This window comes from Ursus maritimus, unplaced genomic scaffold (genome assembly GCF_017311325.1).
Source record: "Ursus maritimus isolate PB19 unplaced genomic scaffold, ASM1731132v1 scaffold_1, whole genome shotgun sequence".
Taxonomy (NCBI): domain Eukaryota; kingdom Metazoa; phylum Chordata; class Mammalia; order Carnivora; family Ursidae; genus Ursus; species Ursus maritimus.
The window spans coordinates 13,001,019-13,021,972 of record NW_024423343.1 but is presented as its reverse complement, the minus strand read 5'-3'; the positions used below and the strand labels follow the sequence as shown (position 1 = coordinate 13,021,972).

Here is a 20,954-nt window from a genome sequence, read left to right as displayed (position 1 = left end):
CTGCCAAGGAGTAGGTACTCAAACACTTTTGAATAAATAGCGAGTAGATGAATTAAACGCCTTAACACAGAGTTGTTTCCTCCTCTGTAAAAATTATGCCAAAGCAATGATTATACTTTAAACTGGCATTAAGTTAGCCCCTTCTGCTCAAGAGGTTCAAGGCCATTAAATGTGAACATTCTGTATTTCTAGCTTCCACTTCAAGGTTGAGAAAATGAGCCACATATGGTTAGCTAAACTCATTTGTAAAAACTTGGCATGTTCTCAAACCACATTCAAAGCTTATGTCAGTTTTGAAGACACAAATAAAATATATTTTGTAGAACCTCCCCGTCTTTGGTTGAATTTTTGGAAAAGATCTCCCACGATGTGAAGTTCTGTAAACTATGTTCTAAGTTGAATCTGAATATCATGATTCGATTTGAATTTTCCATAGACCCTCTCTTCTTCAAGCCATGACACTTTAAGGAGCAAAGAAGTCTTATTTATGTACAGACATAAGAAATATTTTAATTTTAAATTCCAAAGTGCCATAGATAATAACATATGTTAATCTTAAAAGCAGTCGTCATGTCTTAAGTAAAAATAAGTCTCTGAAAGATGTTCCATAGAATGTTCTATGCCTACTCTTTAATAAGCATTATAACTTTGATAAAGGTTAAAAAAATCTCTCTACTCCATGCTCTAACTTCCTTTATTTTTATTTTTAAATTATTATTCGTTTATTATTATGTCCTATACCTTATCGTTATGACTAAGAGTCAAATTAATAGGCAGCAATATCAACCTCTAATTCTTGGCAATAAGTACTTTGTGATAAAAAATGTCGTATTTGTTCAAGCGTATGTCCCTAGCCATGATCACCCTAAACCCTAACTTTCATAAAAATCTTAAATTATCATCAAGTTAACAATAAATAATCATAAATCCATTCAATAGATTTGCCAAACTCTATATTATACCCAGCCAATAATAATGGCAGAAAAATTAATTATTTTTGTTCCTTTTCCTTCACTTTTGAGCAAATTTCTTTTCTTTCTTTCTTTTTTTCCCCCTAATCTGGATTTGGAGGTGTATTGTCTGACATTTACTGTCAAAGCCCACTTAGAGAAATAAACAAATTGCATTGATATAGCTAGAGTATGTTTTCCTTTATGGTGCAGTGAGGTGGAAACTGATCATTACGATGTCTATTTTATATCTGGGTACAGAAAGATAAAAACTGATACAGAGTTGCCTGGCAAATCAGGAAGGTAGGGGAGGCCAATTAATATTTCTCCAGCTTCTGCTTGTACTGGCCACATTGCTAGGTGACTGTGAAATTTTTATTTTTTAAAAATTTCTTATAACAACCCTGTACGGTACTTCTACCATTACAAAGATAAAGGTAATTGAGGCTCAGAAAGTATGTGCTTCCTACTTCAACTGAGAAAGCTAGTCACTGGTTGATTATGTATCTCATATTCTTTCTGAAGTAACAAATTTGGGGCAGAGTTGAAATAGTGTAGCAAGGAGAAAAAACATATTTGATGCTTACGAATATCAACTTTAAGTATAACATCTGGAGCTAACAGAAATTGCATGCCATCTCTTTGGGAGGTGTTTTTTTTTTCTGTTTTGTTTTGTTTTGTTTTGTTTTGCTTTTCTATAATAGTTCACCACAGCAGTTAACAAAGAAGTGTGTAAAGATTCCATTTTTAACACTTGACCTTGAGATCCAAGAAGCATCAATAAATACCCAGACACAAGAAATTAATGATTGAAAAAAAAAATCTAAGGGAGTTAAGATGTTAGGGGCACAAAGGTAGAAAATAGGTATCACCGAGGATAAGAGGTGCTGAGAATAAATGTTTGAGCCTAAGGCAAGAAATCCATAGATTATGGCTTTGAATGAGCAAGTGAGACTCAGAGAAGACACTAAGGGTGATGGTGAGTGAACAATCTGAAGGAAAATATGAGCACAGTTTAATTTTACTGGAGCCAAGTTTCCACCTCAAAGTATACTGCATGATGCCATATATGTATGGCAAACATGTAAGTTAGTTAATTGCTCCCACCTCCAGTGTTAAATAGGAAGAATATTTTTAAGCAAGAAAGAAATATGGTACATTCACCTCTTGCTCTGCAATGACGTCACTGCATTTTCTGACCTAAGTTAGCCAATAGCATTTATGTAGTAACTGCTTCAATCTATTGGTTCACTTTGGACTTTTTCCAAAGCAAATATCAGAAGACCCATCTATTATTGACTTCAACACAGTAGAATTTAGAGGCTCATATAACTGAAGGGTCCTAAGATTGACCTTGCTGCAGGCATAATGAGATCGAGGTCTTCTGCAGTGCCACAGACCTGGTGCAAACTATCTCCCTTCATGGTGCTAAGAGGGATGAGGCAGGTCTGGGATCACACACAGTGTTCAGAGTTTCCTCTGGTTAGATAGACTTGAGGCATTTGTCAGTGTCTACAATAGTCTTGGTGGCCACAGGGATCTAGTGGTTGATTGGCTGAGTCTGAGTGAAGAGGATGGGTCTCCACATAGGAATTTCCAGGAGTAGGGAGAATGGATCTCTGGGAAGTACAGATGACAAAACTCCACCAAGTTCCCTAACTAAGCCTTCTCTCTGGCTATCTTTACATTGGACTTATTTCCTTTATTCGTTTTTTCCTTCACAAAACCAATGTGTTTGAGCATTTACAGTGTGCTGGTGACAGCAGGGAGCAAGGAGGCAGGATACCTGCCCTCACGAAGCTCGAGGTGAGTGAACGTGAACAGCCCCTTGTACTCCTAAAGGTGTAATGGGGCCGGGATGAGTTTCATCTACCTTCTGCCTCTGTTGCCTCGCTAAATCTGACATTTAGCTGAGGTATATTACCTGTCAAAATAGAAAAAGGTGTAGCACACTAACCTCCTGGCTTATTTTATGTCCAACTTTTCTTGTATGTAGATTGTTTAGCTTGGAAATGATACTAGAAGAGGCCAATGTTGAAGAAGAAAAGGATGGAGCTCTGGACCAAGAGTCCCTCTGGTGGGGTGGGCTGCACGGGGTCTTCAGCATCTGGTCTTGTATATCTGAAGAGAAGGCAAGAGGGCGGCAGGATCAAATACAAACTTTTTAAGTCATAATTTTAATGAGTGAAGTCCAAATATTAATTTCCTTGTACTAATTCATCATAAAATGCCTGACATGAAAGATTTGAATAATGAGCAAATGATGGTAGTCAACTTGCCCACTGGCAAATTTTATTTCCTTTACAGCCATAGCCTCCATTCCCTTTTAGATTTCCCCCCATTTACTTCATGGTTGAATGTTTCCTTTCCTGATACCAGATAAATATATCTTCTTGAAGAATCAACATAAAAAATTCCAGGTGGTTCAGAAGTTTGTGAAGGTAGAAATATACTAGATTGTGCATCAGTGTTAGGGATGAAGTTTTGCGATCAGCTTCACAGAATTGTTTCGGAAAAAAAAAAAAAATCCAAGCAACAAACTCCTAGGTGACCCTTCAGTTTGTATTTTAAATTTCTAGACTCCATATATATGATCCAAGCAACAAACTCCTAGGTGACCCTTCAGTTTGTATTCTAAATTTCTAGACTCCATATATATGGATATCCCTATCTATCTATCTATCTATCTATCTATCTATCTATCTATCTATCTATCATCTATCTATCTATCTATCTATCCATCCATTCATCGATACCAATACCAATGTCTACCTGTCTATCTATCTATCTGTCTGGAATCCTTGTGGAATGGGATTCTGTTTTTTTCCAGTGGTTCTCAAGGAAGGCTCTGCTGTGCAATATTGGCATGTTGGCTTCAAAATCACACACAGAAGCAATGCCTCTGTCACTTTGAGAGTTGACATCTCACCTTGCTAGCTTACCCTTCTCAGGGGTTGTGTTTTTTGTCTCTGAAAGGTGACAGTTCCCAGAAGGAGACACAAAACATTAATGCTGGTGGATTTTCAAGAAGACAGCAAGACAAGTAACAATCTCCGCGGAATAGCATTGTCAGAGCAGTTTTGAAGTTCTTGCTTTGTGCCTTTGTCTGTTCTGATCAACAGGTGCTTTGAAAAACTGAAGCAAGTATTGAAAGAAGTTAAGAGAGCATGAGGACTATATTTGTCTAGATTATCTTGATACCTTGAGTTGAATGCAGGATTTTGTTTTGACTTTGCGGGTACTTTCTTGAGGTAATGTGGTATCTTATACTACCCTTTAAAAACACAGTCTTACCAGGCAAATGATGATCTCATGAACAAAATTCAGGAGGACAGGATTTCAAAGTAGGAATTTTAAAGATAAAGCATGGAGCGTGTATTTTATGTCAGACTCTGTGCTAAGAGCTTCACACGCAGTACCTCAGGTAAACTTGATAGCAATCCATGAGGCCAGTACTGCTATTTAACAGATAGGGAAATGGTCTCAGGGATCAATAGCTACTGTTGTTTGGTTGCTGAGTGATGGAACTGGGGAGGGAGCTCATAATTCCATGACTCCAGAGCACAGATGTCCAGGCCTGTGCTTTAGCCAATAATGTGTTTGGGGGAAAAGTTTACAAATATTTTATCAATTACTCCTGGGAAATAACCTCCTTTGATTTAAGCAATACTTTTTGTTGTTTGTTTTATATTGGAAAAACTAATCTGCAACCAGATCTTGCAACACTGTCTTCATTGTGTGAGAAAAAGCATACTTGTTTAAATTCAGGATTATGAAACTTATTTTTATTTTTATAACATGAGATGTGTCAGGCTTCATCTATCTTGAGTGTTAGAGTCTTATTGCAAAAAGATTCTGCCTTCTTCAGCCCACATAACTTTCACTTCCAGCCAAGTATTCCTGCAGTGGAGTTGGTCCTACCTCCCCAACCACCATTTAAATGCTCAGTCTGAAACAAGAGGGTGCCCTATTTTCCCAGGCATTTATTATTTCTGGGGTCACACATTTGTTTTTAGGCTTTCTCTTCCAGCTTCTGTGGTTTATGAGTTTCATTGGTTGTATGGTTATTCCCACATGAGTCAGTTTATGCCCTCTAGAAAGTAGACACCAAGCTAGATGGGGTTAGAAGTGTGAGAGATTTAAGGGTGCCTGGGTGGGTAAGGTGGTTAAGTGTCCAACTCTTGATTTTGGGTCAGGTCATGATCTCAGGGTCCTGAGATCCAGCACCATGTTGGGCTCCACTCTGGGTATGGAGCCTGCTTAAGATTCTCTCTCCCTCACCCTCTACTCTTCCCCATCCTCGTGTGTGTGCACACAAGCTCTCTCTCTCTCCAAAAAACAAACAAACAAACAAACCAAAAACTAGGAGAGATTTATTGAGAGGGATGCTTGGGATGATGGGGAGGGACCAGGAATAGGCAGGACAGACCTCATGTCACAATGTAGCATGACATCTAAAGGAGAAGTTGTGGGATAGGAAGAGCTTCCTACCATGGTGAAGCTGTGGGAAATTCTCTGCCAGCCAATAGGGGCACTCAGACAGCAAGACTGCCCAGAAAGGACACCCACACTGGGCAGAAATAACCAGGTCCCATACCACATCATGCTCAGCTACTAGTGAGGAATTTTCTAGAGACAGAGTGACCTTGACTAAAATGTTTCCACAGATTTGAAGACTTTGTAGTTGGTGGCTATCAGCTGCTATCCTTAGAGAAGTTTCTTTTGAGGACGATCTGAGCCACAGGGCTTCATGGCTGTTACTATTCACCCCTTTTCCTTAACAGATGCTCTTCTCCTACAGGTTTTGGGGACAGCTGTTTCATGGCTCCCTCAGGAGTCTTCCTGAGGGGAGCCTTATCAGGGAAAAGTTAGGGTAATAAACTACAGCCCTCATCACTGCAGTTCATATGAGGGCTGCAACTGATACTCATTCTTTCCTCCCTGCCCCCCACCTCCCGTTTGTTATAAATTCACCTCATTTCACCGTCAGCTAACACCTCTGCTGGTCTCAGTGGTTTACCTGGTGGTAAGACTAATCCCTTCCATGAAAGGTTGGAACCTCTGGTAACCAAACACTTCTTGGGCCATGGTTGCTTCATGGGACTGCATTTCAAAATCACAATTGGGCAAGGGAGTATCAAAAGGGGTTCCACACATTTTTCTTTCTACCCCATCATGTGGCAGCAGTCCTGCCTCCTCTCGCTGATCACAACGGAGATTTGTCTTCTGGCCTTCTGGCCACTACAAAGGGAGTTCAAATTATCCAAGAGGCAGCTATGGCTTGTTGATCAATGGAATCTTCCTATGTCTTCTAGAAACGGTGTGCCCTGCTTGGGGGAATAGGATCTCTAACCTGTAGAGCCCAGAATTACAGGGACAGAAAATACAAATTCCCCATAATGACCACTGGATTTTTGGTAGTTGGCGAACTTCATTCCTCATGGCAAGTTCTTTCTTAAAGGGAGATCCCTGTTGCATACACCACAGCTGCTGTACCAGTATTTGTAGAGGAATTTGTGTCCTCACATACTCTCTTGTAACTTGCAATGCTTTCCTGTCGGAGGAGAATCTATCCTTACCCCACTGACATCAAGTTTGGCCATAAGACTGGTTTTAGCCAATGGAATGTGAATGAAAAATTATCTGTGATGTCTGAGCAGAAGCTTTAAGAGACACTACGTGGTTTAGTGAGTCCTTTTCTTTCTGCCATAAAGACATATCCCAGGAGAGGCTAGATCCTAGAATGGAGAAGGTCTGTAGATAAGAGTCATGGTCAACCCAATTAATGCATGCAAGAAATAAACCTTTGTTGTTGTAAAGCACTAAGAATCAGGGATTGTTTGTTACTGCAGGATAACTTAGCAAGATCTGACTAATAAAGTGTACCTTTTCTTATGTGTGGTATTTTACTGGTTGCTAGCAAGTCCCCCTTGTCCCTTTTTCTGATGTTTGTGTTTCCCTGGCTGTTTCTAAATAACAGATGTCTTCTCATTAATGGCTCTAACTATTGTCCTTAATGTTACTGGGAGGTCTCTGGATTGGCTATGTCAGAAACACCTGGATAGAGTTTTTAAAAACACAACTCATTGGCTGCACCTACAGAGGTTCTGACTCAACAGATGTGATTCGGTAGTTGTCTTTAGTGTGGGTCCCAGAATCTGCATATATTTAAAACTCCTCATGTTCCTACAATAAATTCAGGAACTAGTTATATGCTATGTTCCACAATCTTCAATTTGCTTTAGACTAATCATCTTCACGGGTCTCTTGAACATGGATGTACCATAACTCCTTCATTGCTTACCCTGAACCTTGCCTTGGACAATGGTCTTTGTATCCAATTTATTTTAGTCCCATTCCTTTTTCCTGCATTCACAGCCTGGTCAAATTAAACTAGCTACTCAGACCTACTATTGTTTGAAGTATACATTAATTTTTTCCTTGGAAGAAATGTGTGTGTATCTGTGTGTGTGTGTGTGTGTGTGTGTGTGTGTGTGTATGGACATATATGAACAAAAGCATTCAGAGTTAGATGAAATTGTTTTATGCTGAAAAAATGTAATTTTGAAATGAAGCAGCAGAGCTAATTATCTGTCTGGAAAAAGGCACAGGCTCTATTTAGGTCAAAAGTAACACAGAAATTGCTGATACAATCATTCCTAGTAACTGTCTCATCAATGCCCGTGTGCATTAACACATGCATAAATCCCCTCACGGGGCTATGTTACTCGGAATGAGATGGCTGTCTAAATAAATCCTTAAAGCACTCTTTGTTCAGTGATATGACAACAGAAACAAGGAAAAGATGAGGATGCAAAATGATTGAAGGCAAAGTTAAATGAAATCAAATATCTATGAGAAAGATGAAGGGTGTAATCATCACAAATCAAAGAGAAAACTTCCCATTCCACCACCCCCATCCCCCTCCTCCACCACTCTTTGTCTATCTTAAATTCTTAATGATTTTTCCTAAACTACTCCATTTGAGTAAGCTTCATTTATTTTTTGATGGATATTCTTGAAGAAAGCATAGAACATAAAATATGTGGAAACACTGCCCAGGCTTAGGATGCTTAAGGCAATGATGTGCTCCATCCAGCCAGCTCTTTGATTTCATTCATGCTTCTGGACATCTCTTTAGGTTAGTGTACCCAGCTTCCAGTCATCTTTATTTCATTTTGCAAAGATGGTATATCCAGTGTCTGAATATCCACTCAAAATATTCAGAAAAAAAGAAATAAATACAAAAACTTGACTAAATATATATAACTTGACTGAGTGGCAAGTTATCGTCCAAATTTAATGCCAGAATCAGTCTCAGGTTCTTGTTGAATCCTTTCTGGCTCTATCCACCCTGCTCATATAATTGTGCTAAGTCCTCGACTGAAGAGGGAAAGAAAAGAAATCCCCTCATTTTCCGTTACTGTTCCTCCTGGAACATAAAATTTGTGACAAACATTATTATGCTATGGAAGATACAATACAGAGAATTACAAAACCTTAGCTTGAATTTCATTATGTTACAAGGGCAGAGCCAACCAAAATGAAAGCTAAAAAAAAAGCTTGAATAAACATGTCTGGAAAGGTAGACTCAACAGGCTTCCAAAATTCATACACTCAAAGCTACTTTTTCATCATTCATATCTGTCTAAGAAAATCAGTGGACTATTGCCAACAATGTTTCTTTTTGTTTCCTCTATTGATGAATGAACATAAATGGGGAAAACTCTAGAAAAAAATCTCTCTTTAAAAATTCTCATTGACATTCATGTCCTTTTTCTTCACAAAAAAGCCACCATTACTTAATAACATAGAGAAGGGCCCAAGAATTATTTCCTTTATGATTTGCTGAGCATCAAACTGAGAGAGATTTCTTTTTTTTTTTTTTTTTAAGAATTTATTTATTTATTTGACAGAGATAGAGACAGCCAGCGAGAGAGGGAACACAAGCAGGGGGAGTGGGAGAGGAAGAAGCAGGCTCATAGCGGAGGAGCCTGATGTGGGGCTCGATCCCATAATGTCGGGATCACGCCCTGAGCGGAAGGCAGAAGCTTAACCGCTGTGCCACCCAGGCGCCCCGAGAGAGATTTCTTATATTCTAAAACTTTTGTCCAAACTTTCCTACCTAAAACTTAAGAACCTTATATTTAAAAACTTTGCATACTCTATTTATAAGGTATTTACAACTATCCCAGGATCACATGCTATTTTCACTACACTTCTTTATATATTATTATGCTACTTAATTCTGTGAGGTTAGCTTATTAATAGAACTACGTTTCTAGTATAACTGAAGGTTTTTGGAGAACTAACAGAGTTTGGCAATTCCTTCCTCCCCTCCCCCTTTTGGTAATGGCACCCCTTTCACTGTTTTTGTTTTCGTTTGTTTATTTGTTTGTTTTTGTTTTGTTTTCCCACTATATTAACCAGGTGACATTAGGGTTAATTTTATGGAGTGGAGAAGAGTCTCAGGTGCTGCCCATGCGACCTCAGTTTTGTGTCAAAAAACAATGTTGTCCTGGACCTCTTTTTTGCTTTTTTAAGCCCCCGACAAGATTTGCCTTAAAGAAAAGCAATTGAAGACGAAATATGCTATTGCAGTATTTTCTTTTCCTTCAGAACACTATTTTGAGAGTATCTGGATGCCAGGATACTAGGATGGCTGGAAATAAGTGTTAGGATTTCTCATTATAACCAGGTTATATCTGCTTTACCGTCATACTTAATGCAAAAGCACAGAGTGTTCTCGTGCCAATGCAAATGTTCCTTCACCAGCCTTGAGTTAAAATGTGAACTCTCCCCTAGGACAAAGACGCTCGCGTCCCTGTGACCTTCACCTTCACGGACTTGGCTCTGCTTTGTTTTACAGCATAGGTGGCGAAGTGGGGCGGGGCCACGAAGGAAGTTACGCGGGCAAGCATTTCCGCATGGGATTCATGACGATGCCTGCGCCTCAGGACAGACTTCCCCATCCCTGCTCCAGCGGCTTTTCCGTGAGGTCCCAGTCCCTGCACTCGGTCGGGGGCACAGACGACGACAGCAGCTGTGGCTCCCGCCGGCAGCCGCCGCCCAAGCCCAAGCGGGACCCCAGCACCAAGCTGAGCACGTCGTCCGAGACGGTCAACAGCGCGGCGCCGGGCAAGAGCGGGAAGGCCCCCGAGCGGCCCGAAGGTAACACGCGTGCCGGCTCCCCGGGGTCAGGCCTCAGCGCTGCTGGGTCAGCATGCTCCTGCCCTCCCCGCCTGGGTCTCCCAGCCCTGCCTCCGTCTCCCTGAAGTCCCGGACAGGAGCAGTGGAGACGAGGAGGCCTTTTATTAAGATGTCGACAAAGGACACCCACAAACAAGGGAAGGCAGCGCGGGTGTCTTCTTACCCCCTTACAGCTTCAAATTATTAGGAAGTTGTTTGGCCTAAAACAACATCTAAAGCTGATACCGTCTTGCTTTGGTTAGTTAGCCCTCGTATGAATCTAGAAGCATGATGTGAGTCTTAGGGGAGCATTGTAAAGCAGGAACACACACAGAAGGCAAATTGTAGTCGTTCTGAGAAATAATGAGTTTGCACATTGCGGTGGAGTTCCTTCTGATGAAAATGAACACACACGCTGTGCATATATTCCAACGTCTCCTTCAATCCCTGTCTCTAAATTCTGGGGTTTTTCCTCAGCTCTGAAATGCACAAATCTCTCTCCGCCTCCTTGCTGGTCTAGCAGGATGAATTAGGTCAGGGTAACCGCAGATCTCACCAGCTCTTTAGTCTTCCGCGAATAAGGAAGTTTCCATTTTCCTGAGTTTCTCCTGAGAGTCCCTTGGCAGGAGAGCAGTCTCAAGTGTGCTTTGATACAAGCCCATTTGGGTTTTGTGGATTAGTCGTGGAAAGCGCTTCAAGGTCGCCTGTGCCGCCGGTGGCCAGCTTGAGGAACCGGGGCTGCCGGGTCCCTTAGTTTTTCTCTCACACTGCCTGTCCCTGACATTCTCCACAGCAGGCTTCCCCGAGCCCCCAGTGTACCAAGTGTCACGGTGGTTGGCAGCTGGGAGTGGAAGCCAAGGTGGTCCTTTCCTCAGCTGGGAAGGCTCGCCAGTCCTTCCTGAAAGTTCCTTCATCTTCTGGTCTAATCTTTCCACAGAAGCTCAAGCCTAGTCCATGAGATGGGCTGCCCATGAGGCTTGTCACATCTCTTCCATCAACCTCATTTTTCCTTTCTCCCATATTGATGCCTCGGTGCCTATTTATACAAAACCCCAAAGCTTCAGTGCACACTGAAGAATACAGATACATTCCTGGAGGTGGAGCTAATCCATGCATTCTACATGGAAAATCGCTGCGGCTCGGTTTTTCCTACTATACATACATACATACAAAAACATGACTATGTGCATATGTATGTGAGTACATATGTGAATAACATGTATGTGTATGCATATTTACAAAATCGGAATCATAATGCATACGGTTTTCTGTTTTATTTTTCACTTATTCTCTTGTGACTATTTTCCATGGCATTCAATTTAAGAAACACCATTTTTAAGAAGTATACATCATAGCACTTTATATAATCGTTTTCTCCTTGATGAATTCTTAGGTTGGTCCAGTTTTGCTATAATGAATGAAAATGACATGGATATGCGTGCAAAGACTCCTTTCTCTCCTGATTCAAGGTCATCAGCATGTCCTTCAACTTGTAACACATTGATGCTTGTAGAAACAAATTAGGTGTTTCCTTTACTTGTTAATACACTAAAGGGCCCTAGAGATCTGTTTTTGTAAATTTTAAATATTGTTTAAATATTTCCCCTGATGTTGTTACATGGTGCCTTTCATTTCTCTTTATTTTCTCTGATCTTATTTCCAGAAGTCCCCCTCTCCTACCTTTCTTGCCAAAAAACTGCATAGCTAATGATATTAGATTGTTTACAAAAGAAGTTTACTGATTTAGAATGCTGGTCTCTGAATGATGCGGGCCTGAATCTAATCTAGAAATATTGAAGAATCAAGGAGAAATAAAAGGACCTCCCAGGGGCGCCTGGGTGGCACAGCGGTTAAGCGTCTGCCTTCGGCTCAGGGCATGATCCCGGCGTTCTGGGATCGAGCCCCACATCAGGCTCCTCCGCTAGGAGCCTGCTTCTTCCTCTCCCACTCCCCCTGCTTGTGTTCCCTCTCTCACTGGCTGTCTCTCTCTCTGTCGAATAAATAAATAAAATATTAAAAAAAAAAAAAGGACCTCCCAAAGGGGAGGGCAAAGATGAAACAGAGGAGGAAAGTAGCCAGGAAGGAGTGTGTTATCAAGCACTGCAGTGCTGCTGGAAACTTCTGGAAGCGGGGTAAAATACCTCCAGAATAGTCTCTCTCAAGAAAGGGGGCCCTGGGGCCTTCAAAGTGAACGGATGCAGAAATACAGGATGTTGTCCCACAGAAGAAACATTTGAATGGTGATTTGGTAGTCTTAAAAGTGGAACTGATTACCACACATTTAAGATGCCTTAGGTACCTAATTTCTGAAGGAGAGCAGCTCTTAATTCTTTCAGATCCCCTCACCATCTACAGATCTAGGGTTTCAAATAGCTACTTATCAAACAGAAGACAGTAGCTCTATTATCTTTATTTCTTCTGAGGACAGGAAAGGAGACAGTGACTAAATTAGAGCAGCACAAAGACTTAAGCGAGACGTGGGAAACTACTTGATCAACATGAGACTTACTAAACACAAGGTCCAAGTTCAACATCTCTCCTCAAAGGAGATCTAAGCATGGGGATTGAGACGTTTCAGCTGTAGTACATGTCTGAGGACAGTCAGTGGGCCGGATGGGCTACTGGGATCCAATGCAGAAAAGGTCAACTTCTATAGAAGAGTGATTCTCGATGCAAATTTCACCTCTTCAGAACACTTAATAAAAAGGCAATTGCAAAATTGAATGCATTCAAATCTCCTCTACCAAGTTATGACTTCCATAACAAGAGAGAATCAGGGCGCAGTTCAGAGATGGGGAAAAAGTCTTGAGTCCAAATGCATGCACACATATGTGTACACTCAAAGCCAAAAGCATATAAATGTGTAGATTGTTCTTTTATGAATTCTCAGTTCTTCCTAACTGGGAGTTAACTGGAGTTCATTACAGGGCATATGTTTTCTTTACAATTTTCCTAGTTATCAAAATTATAACAAAGATGAAAAGTGACTTCTATGAATCTTAGTCTGTCTCGTCTTTTCACATTAAATGTCAGCAAAATCAAAATATTGATTCAGTGACGTTAGAATGATTTCCATGGTAACTGGCTTCTACTTAAGTAGGGGATTATGACTTCCCTGTGGATGAAAGTAAAAAAGAACTGGACTTGTAGCAAAACAGCTTTTCAGAGTAGGAAAAAAATAGCTTAACGATGAACACGCAAAAAATTACAAACCAAGAAAGTACAATTTAGTTTTTAAAAATTTTAATTCTATCACACTTCAGATGTACATTTAAGACTCTGCTTAAGGGTCTTCTACAATAGTAACACCTTTACAAATTATACAGTAGAGACGATATACTGGCAACAAGTATGCAATAAGTATTTTAATTGCTCTTTTTTTTTTCTTCAGTGTGGTACCTGCTTAGTTTAAGGAAAGATTAGATTAGATAAAGAGAGTTAACTGGAAAGGATGAAAAGCCCTACCAGATGTGTCTCATGTATGACCCAGAGGAAGCAGGAGCTGTGCAAGCTTTCATTCTCCACCCCCACCACTCAGGTAGACGGGCATCCTGTTCCTCAATAGCGTCATCATTCAAGACTGTGTGGTACAGGCAGAGACCGTACTTAGAACCAACAGGCACTTGACTTTGGGCAAGTGATCCAATGAGGCTGTTCCGTTACCTTTATTTTTTTATTTTTAATTTTTAAATTATTTTTTATTTTTTTATAATAATTTTTTATTATGTTATGTTAGTCACCATATGTTTCATTACCTTTAAAATGAGTATAAAGAACTGAAAATTGATGGTACCCTGCCTCCCTCACAGCCTTATGATAACCCAGTGGGATAATGCCCACGATGGTGCACGGTAGAAAGAAATTGCTATGCAATTATAAATTAATACAATTTTAAAGGTGCACTTACTGCCTATTAATAGGCTTGAATAACATAAAATTTGGGTTTGGTGCAACACCTATATTAAAAACAAATAGGAGAGAAAAAAAAAAAGGCCTCCTCCTGACACACACACACACTGTACACGTTAGGCTTGAAAGTTTTTACACAACAGACTGAATAAACAGGGAAGTATTCTCTAGGTGTAATAATCTTTTCATGATATTATGACATTAGTAAAATATTTCGTATAATGAGGAAAGTATGTTTCTTTTTTTTTTTTTTTTTTTTAAAGATTTTATTTATTTATTTAACAGAGATAGAGACAGCGAGCGAGAGAGGGAACACAAGCAGGGGGAGTGGGAGAGGAAGAAGCAGGCTCATAGCAGAGGAGCCTGATGTGGGGCTCGAACCCAGAACGCTGGGATCACGCCCTGAGCCGAAGGCAGACGCTTAACCGCTGTGCCACCCAGGCGCCCCGGAAAGTATGTTTCTTTAAACATCAAGTACCTCTACACTTTAGAGTCCTTTAAAAAAACAAAACTAAGTATTTTTTAATTGAGGTCTAATTGACATATAACATAGTAGTTTCAGGGGTACAACATGATGATTCAGTATTTTTATATATTGCAAAGTGACCAGCACAATAAGTCTGGTTAGTATCTGTCACCACACATAGTTATAGTTTTTTTTTCTCATATTGAAAACTTTTAAGATCTATTCCCTTAGCCACTTTCAAGTATGTAATACAATATCTTAACTGAAGTCACCATATCATACATTGCATCCCAGGATTTATTTATTTTATAATTGGAAGTTTGCGTCTTTTTGACCACTTTCACCCATATCCCCCACCCTCCAAAACTAAGTGTTCTTACATTTCATTTGTTATGAATCCTTCTTTTGGGTCATTTAAAAAAAATATTTCTTTATTTGAGAGAGAGAGAGAGCATGAAGGGGAGGGAGGGAGAGGGAAGAGGGACAGGGAGAAGCAGCCTCCCTACTGAGCAGGGAACCTGATGCAGGGCTCGATCCCAGGACCCTGGGATCATGACCTGAGCCGAAAGTAGACACTTAACGACCTAGCCACCCAGGCACCCCTCTTTTGGGTCATTTTTAATGCTTCATTTATGATATTATTTCACGATTGTCTCCTTACAAAATAATGAGAAAATATTTTTGAATTGGGATAGTTTTCCTGGTTTCTGATTTTCCCTTCTCGAGATGTTTAGTGGAGTCATAGGTGTTAATCGGAAATCGAAGTACCTGCAGAAATGTTTGGAATCATGACCACCCTTAACAACTTGAAATATGTTGTTAAGCCAGAACCAAAGTCTAAATTCATCATAAGGTCACTGCCTTAAAAACAAAAACTAACAAAAAACCCAAATTCCTTTTCCAGGTTACCATAGGTAGAAAGTTACACCCTCTAACAATGCTCTCTTTTATGCTTCGGATCCATTGGCGAACAGAACAAGGGGTTCTTTCCCTCATGTTGCTTATAATCACTTTAGTTCCACCATCGCAACTCAGCCTTCCTCTAGCACATCACAGAGCAAGGGCTGAGTGAAAGAAATCCTTTCTAGAAACCAGAAAATCTGGCATGACAACCATGGGGGAATTCCTCCATGTAATTAGTTGTTTAGCTCTGGAAGAAGCAGTTTAACACATTTTAATAAAGTGTTTGTTCCTACAAAGAATATTTGCTGTTCTTCTGTTGTTCAGGGCCGACAATTGAAAGGTGCCCAAATCTGATTTTCTACAGATAAAGCTTCAAAAGCAACCCAAGGGCATTTGAGGAGAGAGGAGGAGAAGTTTGAGTGTGCTTATTATGTGAGGGAACTTTCGGGTTTCAGAGTTCTGGTTTAGGAACCTAAAACAGCACCACTCAGGGCCAGCGGTATACTTGCTTTTGCTTTCTCAGTGACTAGCCCAGATCTCAGACATTCAAACATTTTAAGACCATTCCTTTTACAACTCAGCTGTATTAGAGAAATAAGGGTGTGAGAAGCAAACACATCAGTGCTGACAGCATTTAACACCGTCTCAGCCTCCCTCTCCTTGCCTATAAAACGGGAATAACAATACTGATCTCATGTGGTAGGTAGAATGCCATCCAAAAGGGTATCGGAGAGTCCTTACTTCCTGCTATACTCAACCCGAGTATTCCCTGGAACTGACATACCATTGGTGACTTGAAGATGGAGGCGGCCATGTGGTAAGGCATACGGGTGGCTTCCAAGAATTGAAAGTAGTCTCCAGCTAAAAGCCAGCAAGGAAACAGGGACCTTGGTTCTATAACTGCAAGGAACTGAATTCTGCCAATGACAAAAATGAGCTTGGAAGTGGATTTGTCCTCTGCATCTCCAGACAAGGACACAGTGTGGCTGCCATGTTGATTTCAGCCTGTGGGACCCTGAGACCCAGAAGACTGGGTTCTGGCTGTGCCCAGATGTCTGATCTGTAGGACTGTGAGCTAAGACAAGGGTATGGATCCTTAAGCTGCTGTGGTTGTGATAACCTGTTATGTAGCAATGGAACAGTAATCCATCTTACCGAGTTGCTAGGCAGAAAACGTGAAGTGGGACAAAGAGAGGAGAGCTGCCCTTCCTCTCTTGGCACCCGGCTGTTTCTCAGAAGGGAGTGGAGGGCAGTTCAGACAGTGTCTGCCTTTCCAAACTTTCTAGGCCGGATCTTGCAAATAAATGAGATGAAGGAACCTGGGAAAACACTGACATATGAGGGCTCTTGAGTATCTGCTAAGTTTTTTGTGGATTTGTTCAGATCTTTTCCTGAGAGCGTCCTTTCTTCTCACTAACAGTTTTTGTTCTTTCAAAGGACTCAGCCGTGGCTTTTCGGGTGGCTTTTTGAATGGCTCATTTCCATTTCTGTGGCATGCCTGCTTAGGACCATTTCCACATAACAAGTGGCACTTGTACCTCATGGTGTGTGCCCACCAAGTGCTCTAAGCCCCGTGTAGCACAGCACTCATAAAACACAAAGAAAGGGGGAAGAAGAACTCCGGAAATCCTCATAGTTCCCGCATTGGATCGTGTCCTGGTGTGTATTCTCGTTTGTTTTCTGGGATGCGATATGGGAGATGATCACCGGAGTCCCACATTCCCGGATTCCTCTTTCCAGGTTGACAGAATCAGAAGCTGCTAGGCTTCCTAGTGGAAAAGCCATCTGTCAAACCAGGCGCTGTTCAGACGGAGACAGGGTTGGACATCCACAGCGTGTGTGATCTTTCTCCAAATGTGCCCTGAGGCCCGTGAATGGAACAGTTTGCAAATAAGTCATCACACAACACATCTCTCTCTCTCAGTCCTTGCCGAGCTTGTTGATTTTGGTCCAACGAGCTACCTTGCCTCTAATGGTCTCACCCAACATCCTTCTGTGGAGTCTGATTTAGCCTCAATTGTCTCACTGTCTTAGATTCGTAAGAGGATTTTTGTCCATGCTGTTGGCACAGACTGATTTTTTCCCTGAGAGACCAATAAGCCCAGAGTTCCTGAGTGTGGTGGTAAGGCATTGATTTTGAGGGTGTTTGCTTGCCGTGCGACAAATTGACATAAACTTAGTGGCTGAAAATAATATACCTTCATTTTCTTACAGTTTCTGTGAGTTAGGGTCTGCAGTCCAGGGACCAGCTGGGGCTGGGGTCTCATCTGAGCCTCAGGGTCCTTTCCATACTCATGTGCTTGTTGACGGAATTGATTAACTCATTTCAGACTAAACTAACCTTGACTATTAATCTCACCTGTTTCTGACCTTGACCCAATGGCATCGTCAAGCCATCATCTTATATGTCTCCTTGTTCATCTCGTTTCTAAAAGGCCTTCTGCATGTGCTTGTTCTACTGAGCCAACTCTCATTTGTTCGAGATGCATAGCTTACTATCCAATTCCACACTCACCATGACACTGAATCCAGTCTTGGTTCCCATCTTGGTGGCTTCCTTCTATGCCTATTCTTTGTTTCTTCTCTTCAGCATTTTAGATTATTGGTAACCCCCATATTGCCCCCCTCCTCCTTTGCTGTCCATGCACCGTTCACTACTGGTTTTCTTCCTGACCACCGCTCTCTAAATCTCCTTTGATGGCATCTCTTGTTCTGCCTGATTCTTAAATGATGATGTCTCTAGATTCTGCCCTTGGCTTTTATCTTCTACTCTGACAGTTGTTGAATAAATAGGTGATGAATCCACATACTGTCCAAATGTCTGATTGAATCTCTGGACCCGTGTCTATCTGTAGATATCATGGAGTTTCAAACTCATCATGCCCACACTGAACCAGCCATTTCATCCATGTTTCCTCTCTTGATACCAAGGTTAGAATGTAAGAACCTTAACAGATTGCTCTCCTTATCTTCCCCTGACATCGAATCCATCATCAAGTGTAGCCAGTTCTGTTCCTCATACCTCCCATGTCTGCCCCTCTCCATCGATGATTTACGCTTTTACTCTCCCAACTCAGACCATCATCATTTCTCACCTGGACAACTGTTCAGGCACCTGACTCCTCTCCTTTCCTTCAGTCTCATCTTCTCAAATCCACCCTCCCTACTGCTTCCAAAAAGGATTTCCTCACCTGCACATCCAGTCATATCATTATCCACCTCTTGATTTCATTGGTTCATTTGTTATCCATTTCACCATTTACTGATAAAAGCACAACACAGGAGCATGATCTTAATCACCTTGCTCCTGCCAACCTGTAGAGTCACATCTCCCAACATGCATGATCCTTGTAGTGGTCCTGAAGTACATAATTTTCTCTGAAAAGGCCAAGCTCGTTTCTGCTTCTGGGCCCTTCTGTGCATGTGGCATTCCTTCTGCCTGGAATGCCTTTTCCAAATTAGTCTCCAGAGCAAGTTTCCACTCATCTCTCAGGGTCCCAGGACAACTACTACCCATGCTGTCCACCCATCACTCAGTCCCAGTTTGGTTTGCGATGTAGTCACTGTTCCAAATGATTTAAACGATGAGATTGTTTCAGGTTTGTAAAACCTTATATTTTCTCCATTGTTTTGCATTTCTGAATCTTAGTAGATACACAAATTAATTATGGGTGGTGATAAAGAATACTGTTGACGGGCTGTATTGTGTTACTGGCACTGTATACCTTTTAAGTTTATCCCCACATTATAAGTCAAAGAAGGTTCAGCCTGTGCCATTCAGATAAGGTCTAAAAACCAAGTTTCTCAACTGAGATGCTCTAAATAGAGACCTGAGGTTTCTTCCCCTTCAATGACTTTTGGAAGTTAGCTTAACCTTCCCTGTTCACATGTATTTCAAGGTTCTCCTCCACTATTTCTGTCATAGTCTTATAGGCCAGGGATATCCTCCAGATTAGTTCTATTTTTCCATTATAAAGGCATCCAGTTTCTGAGCAGTTTCTCACTCTACCTTCAAGAAAAGTGTGTAAAGCCATTTTTTAAGGTAGAGTGACTGCAAGTGTGCATAAATCTTGCCTTTAATTGACCTCAACGAAGCATCCACTTACTGCAGAAAGAGTGCTTTGATTTTATGGCCCTCTGTCTGTACTGAGAGTTCCTATAATATGTATTGCTTTCTGTGATTTTTCTTGATAAGTGGGAGGGCAGTGATTTAAGATAAGCTTTTTAAATTTCTTTTTTGCTATTAATATGTATTAAATTAAGCTGATTATATGGAGCAGAACATGGGAACACATCACCCTTTGGAACCTCTGCTTTCTGACAACTTCATCTAATGAGAACAGCTGAAAACTAAGGGGAGTAAAAAAAAAAAAAAAGAGCTTAGGGGAACTAAACTCCTTCTTGCACTGAGGCTTGTGAATTTTACAGAATGTCAATTGCAGGTTTATTTGTTTGTTTTTAACTTAGTATACATTTGTTTTCAGGTCTTGTTTTCACACCCCCGTAGCATATTAGAAGAAATGAATTATCATGGGAAAAACAGCAAGGACTGTTTTACCTGCTACTAGAGGAGAGAAACAAAATTTAAGGAATTTATACAGTTAGTGTCAAGTCAAAAAGCATCATCCGCTCAAAATGTCTTGATTACTCTCCGCTTGTATTACTTTCAGTGTGAGTGGTGATGCCCCCGAGGATGTCATTAGTCAGTAAATATTTATTGACTGTCTGCTATGTGCAGGCACCATGCTAGGTAATGGAGAAAGGGGAAATATATGTTATGTCCCTTAAAACACATTACAACCCAGGGAGGGCCACTGACATCTAAGCAGGCAGTCACAATGAAGCGGGATCAGTGTACTGGCTAGTGAAGTACACGGTCTGTTGTGAGTGTAGACCAAAGACACCTACCTCACACTCGAAGAGGCAGAGATGGCTTTTCAGAGGAAGTGTCTTAAACTGCTGACAATAAGTATGCAATATATTTTTTATTTTATTTTTAAGGAAACACTGCCCAACGTGGGGCTTGAACTCACAACCCTGAGATCAAGAGTCATATGCTCTACCGACTGAGCTGGCCAGGTGCCCCCCAAATGCAATACATTTTAGAAATATTCTGTGTAAAAATGCTTACAATGAAAAAGTGTATTGCTACCGAATGAGAATGCTCTTATATCTCTGGAAAATGTGGCTAACCAAGCTGGGTTATATTCTTACAGTTCCAAGTAACCAAAGATCTACTCTCCATATATAATCTTTATTGGGGGACAGATGTTTATTTTATCTTTTGGAGTCTTCCATCTTTTTGAGATACAAAGGACTGGGTTATCTTTAAAAGAAAGCTAAGAGTGCACAGAGATGAAATTCAAACTAGAAACACTCACTTCCGTAGAATAAATCGACTTTGTATCCTTATGTTAAATAGCAATGAGAAATTAAAATTAGACATTGCCCATTTTTGCATATTTCAATTTTATTTCTTTTCCCTAACTGTGTCTGGGTAATTTGACTATCATTATTTCAATGATATATAAGCTTTG

The 20,954-nt window shown here is 40.8% G+C and overlaps 1 protein-coding gene across 1 annotated transcript in view; it reads left to right on the top strand.

The window, feature by feature from the left end:
• Positions 1–20,954, top strand: part of NYAP2 (neuronal tyrosine-phosphorylated phosphoinositide-3-kinase adaptor 2) — a 238,560-nt gene that overhangs the window by 86,271 nt on the left and 131,335 nt on the right. The window contains exon 2 of the mRNA XM_040639802.1: positions 9,820–10,121. Within this exon, the coding sequence (XP_040495736.1) occupies positions 9,820–10,121 (302 nt within the window). The remainder of the gene's footprint in view (positions 1–9,819; positions 10,122–20,954) is intronic.